The sequence below is a fragment of the Myotis brandtii genome, unplaced genomic scaffold, assembly GCF_000412655.1.
Source record: "Myotis brandtii unplaced genomic scaffold, ASM41265v1 scaffold1083, whole genome shotgun sequence".
NCBI lineage: Eukaryota > Metazoa > Chordata > Mammalia > Chiroptera > Vespertilionidae > Myotis > Myotis brandtii.
The window spans coordinates 872,430-882,982 of NW_005353685.1; the positions used below are offsets into that span (position 1 = coordinate 872,430).

Consider the following 10,553-nt stretch of genomic DNA (forward strand, 5'->3'; position numbering starts at 1 on the left):
AAGTAAAAACAATAAGAAAATCTTTCCCTGATCCAAGAACCTTTTGAGTTCCCATACACTCCTCTTCCTTTCATCACCATACTCCTGATGACACAGGTTTTTGTTCACTGCTTATCAACCATGCACTCTCTAAGCACTTGCAGTATAGTTTTAGTTCCAGCACTGTGATAAAGAACTTTCCCAAAGATCCTCAATGACTTCCTAGTTGGCAAATGAAATAGCCATTTAGTCCCCCTGCCCCAGTGTTTATTCTCTTCAATCTCTCCATGTATATAGTACCACCGATACTACAATATTCTAGAAACATTCTATTCCGTTGTCTTTAGTGACATACATACCTATCTTTGCTTCTAAAGATTTGAATGGGAATCCCAAGTCTGCCAGTGATTGTGGGATACGGCATCTAACTTTCCTGAGACTCAGTTTTCTCACTTCTAAAAGGAAGGAAGGATAATACCTACCTGATAGAGTTGATGCAACAATTAAAATTAGGAACCTATGTAATATCCTTAGCACAGTAGTAGGTACTCAACAAATATTAGTACCCCCCCTCCCATATTTCTGAACCACTTCTCTAATTCATTCCCTGGATCCTCTTCTTCCTACACTTTAATGTTATCTTACAAGTTTCATTTGTTGGCCTTTTTTTCTATGTTCTTTTCCTTGGACATCTCACTAATACTTTTTACGTTAAGTATTACTCTTTAACTCCTCTCCACAGCGTATATATTCTTAACTTTTCTCCTTCTTGCTACTCATTACTCACCTTCGAATGGATATCTCACTGCCACCTCACAGTTAGTATATCTAAATGAACTCACATCTTTCCTCCTAAACTTGCCTTTCACTATATTTCTTTTTTTATATATAACACTGTCATCTTCCTAATCTCTAGGTTAAAAATCTTAGTATTGTTTTTGATCTTCTTTCTTTTTTATCCCTCCAACCAATGGTCAAATCCCATAGATTTCAAGTCTACAACATCTCTCAGACCTTTTAACTTCTTTCCAGCTCACCTGTCACTATCATTGCTATTGTGGTAGGTATTTAGCTAGTTTTTCTGCTGTCACTATTTTCCTACTCCATTCAATTTACACACATATAAACAGGTTGTATTATTAAATGTTGTTGTACTTGTCATCCATCCCTCTGTGCAAAACCTTTCCTTGTTCTTCATTGCCTAAGGAGTCCAGATTCTTTATTTAATGACTTTTCTTGATCTGTCTCCAAATCAAATTTACAACCTTATCTCCAACTTCTTGTATGGCTCCATTTACACTTATTGCCTCAATGTTTTCTTTCTCTTTTGGGCTGATTCTTTGGTTTGTGTTGTTCTCCCCTCTCTAGCGAAGTATATTCAAACATTACCTTGGGGGATGTCTCTTGCACTAAAGGGACACACTGATCCTAATAATGTTCTGCATTTCTTAGAGTCGATAAAACTGTTGAACTCTTGTTACAATGCTGCCCTTTTATATGCTGGGCCTATGTTATTTACCACCTAGGAAGAACAAAATTAACAATCATTAACTTTTTGCATAAGGCACTGTTTATAGATACAAAACTACCCTGCCTCTTGACCAAACTCAGCATAAAAAAAAATGTCTCAATTAACTGGAGGAAGCAGAGTTTTTAAGCCCAGGCATCCCTGTCCAAAATCATTGCTAAAGCTTTTCTGTGTCCTGGAAAATGAATCCCTTGAAGACCCTCCATCTGCCAAACTGCACACCCTACCAAATCCTTTAGATGGAAGTTTTGATGCAGAGTTTTGTCTGAAGCCCATAATCATATACTATTTCCTTATACCTGGAAACTCCAATTATCTGTTATTTCTTAGGAAATGTGTACTTGTACAACTGGGGCTACATAAGTTATTTATCTCAAAAACAAAGAAGAAACTGAACACATTAATAAAGGTTGTTGCTGTAAACCACAAAATTCAATCTGTCTACTGAAAGAAGAAAAGAATTTATTAAAAGGTATGACATAAGTCATACAATCTCTGAGAGGGCCAGATAACTGTGTAACCTGGGTAAGTGCCCAACCTCATTGTGGAGCTGTTCTAGCAAATGTTATGGCAGAGCTGCCCTCCATTTAGCACTGGTTGTTCTTAAACTAGACACCAGAAGTTCTGCTCTAGCCACCATACAAGAATCAATACCTTTATAAAAATACTTTCTAGAAGATCATATCTTCCCATGTATAACCATGTCTTCATATTGTTTGCTTCTGCATTCAGGTTTATTACATTGATGAAACCTACACCATAGCTGCAAAGGAATCGAGGGAAGTACAATTTTTAGTTTTCCAGTCTTTGGAACAGAAGAATCAAAGAAAAAGTGGAATGGTATGGTTTTAATTAAAGCAATCTACCTACCTGTCACATCTAATATTTGGGATTTTTGTATCATTAGAATATCAAATGCATAAGTGATCTTAACTGTATAAGAGAGACACAAGCACTAACTCTGCTCTCTTGGCACTTTAAACAAAGGTGTATAAACACAGATTACAGATAAGCACATAGAGAATCCATACAGACGGGAGAAATATAGATTGCTAATAGAGCTAAGATTGTCAAGTGTTAAGCACATTTGCATACTAGGTTTAGAGACAAAATTTGGGATGGTTTTTTTTCTTTATTGATTAAGGTATTACATATGTGACCTTAACCCCCCCTTTTCCCCCCATCCCCCCGTTCATGCCCTCATCCCCCTGGTGTCTGTGTCCATTGGTTATTTGTTGTTGTTATTTAAATAAGAGTTTCAGATAATTGAGGATGGAGATTCTAGGTCAATACACAGCATGCGTGTGCTTCTCCAACTGACTTATTTTGCTTAGCATAATGCTCTCCAGGTTCATCCATGCTGTTGCAAATGGTAGGAGTTCTTTCCTTTTTACAGAGCATAGAATTCCATTGTGTAGGTGTACCACAGTTTTTTAATCTACTCCTCTGCTGATGGGCACTTAGGCTGTTTCCAAATCTTAGCTATTGTAAATTGTGCTGCAATGAACATAGGGGTGCATATATCCTTTCTGATTGGTGTTTCTAGTTTCTTGGGATATATTCCTGGAAGTGGGATCACTGGGTCAAATGGGAGTTCCATTTTTAATTTTTTGTGGGAAGAAGTTTTTAAATCTCTTTTTGGATTAGTTCTAAAAGAAAAATATATGCAGGCAGTGGAATAAATGTTTGGCTAATTGAAGAACATGCTGGAGAACATAGGGATATATGAAAGAACAGAGCATATAGCAAGCAGGACTCAGAAAAGCCTTGGAGGCTGGAGTTGAAGGATTGGGCCAAAAGTGCACTTGGCCTCTGGGAATCTGGGAAAAGCCTGGGGAAGTACAATGGCCCATGGGAAACCTAGTATTTTACATTTTTCCGAAGCATCCATCCTCCCTATCCTATCTGAGAACTGATCAAGTTGCTTCATTCTGTAGGGAATGAGTTCTCCAGCAGTTAAGAGAGGTAACATTAATATGTGATGAATATTTCCCACACACTCCCATTGAAACTGCTCTGGGGTTTTGGGTTCATTGTAATTGGAGATATTTATGTTTATTATTCAGTTTTGCCACCTAATAAGATGAAAGAGAACATGATCTCATTGCATGCCAGCTATTCTTGTGAACTCTCTTTTTCAGATTTTGCAGCCAGATTTATCAAGTTCTTTGTGTCTTTCTCCATCAACACTTTAGCTGATCATATTCAGCTCAATGAGGGCAGTTTTGGCTTCATCTTCTATTAAATTCTATTTAGTGATAGTTGAGCCTTTGACATGCTTGTGAGTGCAGTGACAGCAGTAAGAAAATTTAAGGTGGCAGATGCACTATAAGCAATTAGCAGCAGCAAAAAAAGGAAGTTAACAGCTGAACCTACTGTGTTTTGTTTTGTTCTGGGCCTATATTTTTATATGAATTACTAAGGGTACCCTTCTTAAGGAGCATCCTACTAAGGATGGGTAAAATACATGATTTCATTCCCTAGATATATAAAACAGAGCCCATTAATTCCTTATCAGTTTCCCGTATTTCATTACTTTTCTCCACGATATCTACTCCTCAGTAATTTTTGCTTATGTTACTCAGTTCTGATTTTGCCCTTTCTTTTGCTTTATAAATCTGAGCTGAGTTGTGAAGAATAGAGTTATTTTAAATATGGTTCATGGACAAGCTAGCAGTCCTGAAACTGTTACTTATTTCAGATGGGATAAAGAGCTGGCTCTGGAGTGTAAGTCAGCTACATTACTCATCACACTGTTGAGCTCCGCTGACATTTATTTGTTGATAGCACAACTTTCTCCATCAAGGAAGCAGCGCATTTACGTACTTTTTGGGTGCAAGTTCCTTGTCTTGTTGCAGGCTGGCGTTGAAGTAGCACTGATATAGTGTAAATCTGGTTTTTGCCCCCAGAATTTCCCACCAAAGTTAGACCACTATGAATATGAAATTACAATTTAGAACCTATATTAACTCTATTAGTCACTTTGGACGCTGCAAAGCATTATTTTCCTTTAAAGGAGAGTCCATCCAAAAATTCTCCTTAGTGAGAATGGATAAAAAGCCAAAGGAATCGCCTAGTATTGAGCAAAGACATTGAGTCAATGGCAGGCTGTTGAGGTTAGGAACTCTTTTCTATTTAAAAATATTTGCACACCCCGCCCAATGTGGCATCGCATAGAGTTACGTGCAGAAAGGAGATGCTCACTAAGAGCTTGCTACGTGGAATTTTCTCTTCTTCAAACTAGACTTTTTCTGTGTCTTGTTTAAAGAAATGTAAGCCCAAGTTCCTGTCTAGTTTCTGAGGATGTCGGTAAGCGTGCCGTGACCTGAGGCCCTGGCAACAACTTCTTACCCTGAGCCTGATGGGTCTCGCGTCCTCTGCAGAGGCGTCTTTGTCCTCATCATCCTCTCAGTGTCAGGGAGACTTTCCCATCAGAAAACTTTGCAGTTTTCTCTCTTTAACATTTAACTTCCAAGCAGGAATCAAAGGCGCCCTTAGCCCATGTTTTCCACTTTCTCCAGTGATTTTTAAAACTTAATTTAAAGTCTGCATGTTTGAGATTCTGGAAGTTCTTCTAAAACCAACCCTAACCCTAGCAGAGTGGGGGAAAAAAATCTTGAGAAAGTAAAATAATCCATTGCAAGTTGGTGAACCTTTAAAGAGTATTAATTCAATCGGATAAACGGCAGTTAAATAACTTTTATCAAGCAAGCTGGGTTAGATGGTTAAAAGCAAGAAAAAAAATTCTAAAAACATACAGTGGGTAGTAGTTTATATGTCAAGAAAAACTGAGAGAATTTTTGAAGCTCTGATGTCTAGCAGATAGCACTTAAATCATTTTTCTCCAAACTTCAGTCGTAATACTTCAAAGAGTTATAGCCATAATACAAATTTTTAGACTAAGAAGTGGTGTTTGAAGTTATTTTATAGGATTTGGCTGCAAGGGCTCCAATTGATTTGTGGTAAGATAAAAGAAGAAAACTTTATTTTCGAAGCTTTGTCGGAAAAAGCTTACCTTCCATTGGTCGTTCTGCCAATATGCCTATGGGGCATGATGATGTTGACGCTGATATTATATGCCCGTATGAACTGAGCTGGGTTTACACCTCCTGCTGTTCGTGTTATGGTTAAAATCTGTCACAAAGTGTTGATGATTTATTAAATGTTTAATGAAGGAAGACAAAAACTTCAATAACGACAAACGGAGAAGTAGAACATCACATTAAAATATAATTATATTACAGAACAATTCTATTTTTCTTCCCAATTTTCACTCACTCTAAAAATGATAAGGGCACAATTGGAAATCCAGACAGCATAAAGGGAATACTGAGAAATACTATGTTAACAAATGACATGCTTTAGTTTTATGTTTTGCTTTCTTTTTCTTCTCCATAAGAATGAAAGAAAAGAAGAGAAAAAAACAAAAACAAAAAACTCTGTTCCAGGAAAACAGAGGCTATGCAAGCTTTGCTTACGAATAGCTTCTCTATTAGATATTTTTATTAATAGCATACAAAATATATGCTATCCTTGTAAAACTAAGTGACAAGTTTGAAGTGTGCAATCAAATGTGCTGTATCTATTTTATGGTATTCTATTTAAATATTGCTCTAATGAATTTTCCCAGTTCATAAATATGAAACAGCAAGACAATTATAGTCATGTCTGAAATTTTGTCTCTTTAAAATACATTTTTTTCTGATTAGTTAATTTAGCTTGCCATTTTAATTCAGAAGAGGGTCTTTCTTAATTGCTTACCTCACTGCCTTTATGTCCTAAACCATGTCCATTCTTTGTATGTGTGTGTGTATATATATGTGTTCGTGCATGCACAAATATGCCCTATCATTACATTATATATATTACTCTCCTTTGCTATATATTTTACCTCCCTCCCACTCCTCTAAACTATTTAATAGTTTTGCAGTATCAAGTGATTCCTTATATTTATTGATTCTGATTTACTCAATTCTTGTAACAGAGATTTATAGGCTAAATCCAAGATGGAATTTTGAAAATGCAGAAATATTGATTTTGTTAAAAGCATAAAATTAGAATATGAACATTTTGTTTGCATTAAAATTTATGTTATCAGACATGGCCTGGCTTACTAGAGGGTCATTTCTCCACTGACTTGGTTGATATGAACTCAAAGCAGCCAATAAGATAATTCAATGATTTATTTGGGAGAAGGATGACAATAATTGGTTGATTGGCTGAATGATTCACTTTTCAATTGTTCTACCTACATTTAATAGATATAAAACCGCATAATGAATCGATATACTTATATTCCATCCACTCATCCATCCATTCAGCTATCCATCCATCCACAAAACATTAACTGAATAGCTACACTGCATGTCCTATAGAAAACACTGGGAAAATAGCTATTGGAAAAACTGATATGGTCCCTGCCCTCATGGAATCTACAGCCTAATTAAGGAAACAACAAAACTCAAAAACAATTGAAAGTTGCTATAAGTTAAATGAAGGAAACAAAGTGTTATTATAATAATTTAGAATTCCTTCAGATCAATTAAAATAGGGTGACATGTTATATTGTAAGAAGTAATAATTGAACAACCAAGTGAATCATCACACAATTACATTTGACTAAATAACTAAAGTAATTTTTATGAGTCTGATTATGTCAGCTATCTTAGCATGTCAAACAAAATCAACCACAGGACACTCTGACCAATTCATCACTTAAAGATCTAAGAACTATTCATTGGGTTTAAATTTTCTTAAACAGATTTTGTGACTGTTTCTTGCTGGAATCAGTCTTCTTGATATTTTAAAGTTTTACCATTTGACTTAAACTAAAATTGTTGTTACTTAAAAATTAGAATTTGAACCATTCACCATTTAAAAATGAACCTTGGACATCACTTTAAAGTACAATGAATTACTACATTGTGTCCTTTAGTTCTTCCTCAAAGACAGAGCTACTTATTATCTATAGACTAGAGGCCCGGTGAACACAATTTGTGCACGGGGGGAGGGTTCCCTCAGTCCCGCTTACACCCTCTCGCAATCCGGGACCTTTTGGGGGATGTCTGACTGCCTGTTTAGGCACGATCCCACCGAGATCTCTTGGGTCGGGCCTAACCCAGAAGTCAGACATTCCTCTCACAATCCGGGACCACTGACTCCTAACTGCTCCCCTGCCTGCCTGATTGTCCCTAACTGCCTCTGCCTGCCTGATTGCCCCTAACCACTCGCCTGCCTGCCTGATCGCCCCTAACCACTTGCCTGCCTGCCCGATCACCCGTAAACACTTGCCTGCTTGCCTGAGTGTCCCTAAACACTCGGCTGCCTGCCTGATCCCCCCTAACCACTCTCTGGGGGACTGGGCCAGCAGAGGGAGGGGCCATGGTCATTCTGGTCTCTAGTCATTCTGGTCATTCCACCGTTTCAGTTGCTGGGCTTTTATTATATAGTATAGTTCAGATGTAATCTAGTATATTTAGATCTACATATAAAGCTCATATTGGGAAAGTGCTTTGGCCATCATGTGAAATAGTTAATTTGCATATCAAGTGAGGAGCCAAGTGATGCAGTGGCCAGCGTCACAGCATGCTCCTGGGCCTGGTTTCTAGCACTGACTCTGCTACAGCTGTAAAACTACAAGAAAGCAAATTCACTCAATTCCACAAATACTTAGCAAGAATTTATATGGTACAAATCTTTACAAAAGTTGACCCATCCTTAAGGACATTACCATTCATTTATGAGGCAAAACAGTTTTATTAATATGTGATGGAATTAAATCAGTTATAAAGAAGTATCAGCTAAGAATTATCATTGTTAAAATGATATATATTAGTAAACGATGGGGAGATGAGTAAATCTGAAAAAGCTCCACACAGAACTAGCAGGCCAAATGGACCTTGAAAGTAGATAAAAATTTAATAAGCAAAGATGGATACCTGGAAGTTTCTTGGGAGATAGCAAAGGAATGGAAGCAGGAAAGTGTGTGTCAGCTTCCATGAGTTGGAACCATACACACAGCAGAATACAAAATTTTTCCCACCTCTTCTCCACCACTATTGCAGTATTCCTTTTTTCTCCTCCTGTGGTCAAATTCAAAAATTGCATTTTGGATTGTCCTCTGACTGGAATTGACTTGCCCCAGCACAAGGGAGTACCGGGTCAACATTGATAAAATGCTCCACACATAGGTGCTCAAAAATGTTTATCCAAAAAATGAATGAAAGAATGAATCTCTATTCCCCATCCCCTCCTCCTCCATCTTCCAATTTCTTCTCCTTGGCCCTGAGAAATCAGCAGCTCCAAGGTTTTAGAAGCAGGAAAGTGATTCAGAAAAGTCACTTTAAAGCCAGACTTCTTAGCTCTCAGGCCTAGCGAAAGGTACTGCCTTTGTGGCAGCTGCAGGTTATGCTAAAGAAGGATCAGTGCCTTGTTCCTGAGGTGCCTCTCAGTGAAGCCCAGAAAGTTTGCAGCTCATCAGTCTCTTTCTTTTGTCACAGCCTGTGGCAACCGTGGAAGTAGTTAGGGGTGCTACAGGGAAAACAAGCTAGGCAAGGGGGAAAACAAAGGCAATTGTCTATGGAGAGTTCTATTTTGCTCATTTAAGAAAAAAGGGATCTCTGGCTTCCTCAGGTTGCAGAGTGCCTCTCACCTGGAATCTCTTTCCATCAGCTTGGTTTCCTGTCCTCCTTATGTCTGATAGGATAATTCTGCACCATCCTCGCATAGCGGACACACATGTCCAGGGAGGCCAATGCCACTTAAAAAAATTATTTTTTTGTGTGTAATTCACTATTGCAATGTTTCTAAAAATTTAAAATTATTTATTATTTGCCTTATTTTTCCACTCAAAAATGGTTATCACCATATTTAATCAAATTCTAAGAAGAGTGGATTTGAGAAATTACAGACCTTGGTGATGATGATCTCTAGCCTTGGCATGCATGTCAAGGTTCCTGTTCTGCCAGCATGTCACAGGGCTGCCAGGGAGGCATTTGCTGTTTGCCCTGCTCTCTGTGGGCTTCTCACCAAGCACCCTGAGAGCAGCTTACTCCTCCATTTCCTTTTCTGACAACATCAGGGATTTGAACAGAAGCGTTGCCAGTTTTCCCCACACAGAGTGCCATACTCAAACAATTGGAGCTGAAGACACCTTTTCACATTCTATTTTGGCACACATTCTTGGTATCTGTAGGTACTTTTATGCCTTGTTAGGAGGGGGAATTTTAGAAAGGCTTCACACTGCTTTTAAATACCTTCTGTACTTCACAGATTCCTCATAATAATCACCCAAATTGACAGACGGTAAAATTTCAACTTTCATGTGCTTAGCAGTCATGGATGACAACACATGTAAACGGTTTCTATGAATCAGCTATAATTGTTTTGTTATTACATGTATTACCCTCCTCAGGAAAGGAGGAAATCTATAACAAGATAGTCTGTTGAGCCTATTAAATGAGAAAAAGGGAGCTTGATTAAAAGATGTATCTTTGCAATAAGGGAATTTGAGCCTGTTAAATGAGAAAAAGGGAGCTTGATTAAAAGATGTATCTTTGCAATAAGGGAATTATATTTGTGTGTGTGTTTTTTCCTCATTTTGAAAGATTCTGAGATAAATATTCGAGTCATATTTTCTTTATTAACTTTTTTTTTTGGTTCACAAGAACTGATTTATTTTTTCCCCTTTATTGATTAAGATATTACAAATGTGTCCTTATCCCCCCAATGTCCTCTCATCCCCCCAATCCTGCCCTCACCCTCACCCCCTGTTGTCCACATCCATGGCTTATGCTTATATGCATGCATCAAGTCCTTTGGTTGATCTCTCCCCCTCACCCCCACCCTCCCCTACCTTCCCTCTGAGTTTTGATCATCTGATTGATTCTTCTCTGTCTCTACATCTGTTTTTGTTCATCGGTTTATGTTGTTCATTATAATCCACAAATGAGTGAGAGCATGTGATATTTATCTTTCTCTGACTGGCTTATTTCACTTAGCATAATGCTCTCCAGCTCCATCCATGCTGTTGCAAATGGTAGGAGTT

The 10,553-nt window shown here is 37.8% G+C and overlaps 1 protein-coding gene across 1 annotated transcript in view; it reads left to right on the forward strand.

Annotated features, from left to right (window-relative positions):
- Positions 1-3,752, forward strand: part of BARHL2 (BarH-like homeobox 2) — a 233,434-nt gene extending 229,682 nt beyond the window's left edge. The window contains exon 5 of the mRNA XM_014542641.1: positions 3,649-3,752. Coding sequence (XP_014398127.1) covers positions 3,649-3,752 — 104 coding nt within the window. The remainder of the gene's footprint in view (positions 1-3,648) is intronic.
- The last annotated feature ends 6,801 nt before the right edge of the window (positions 3,753-10,553 follow it).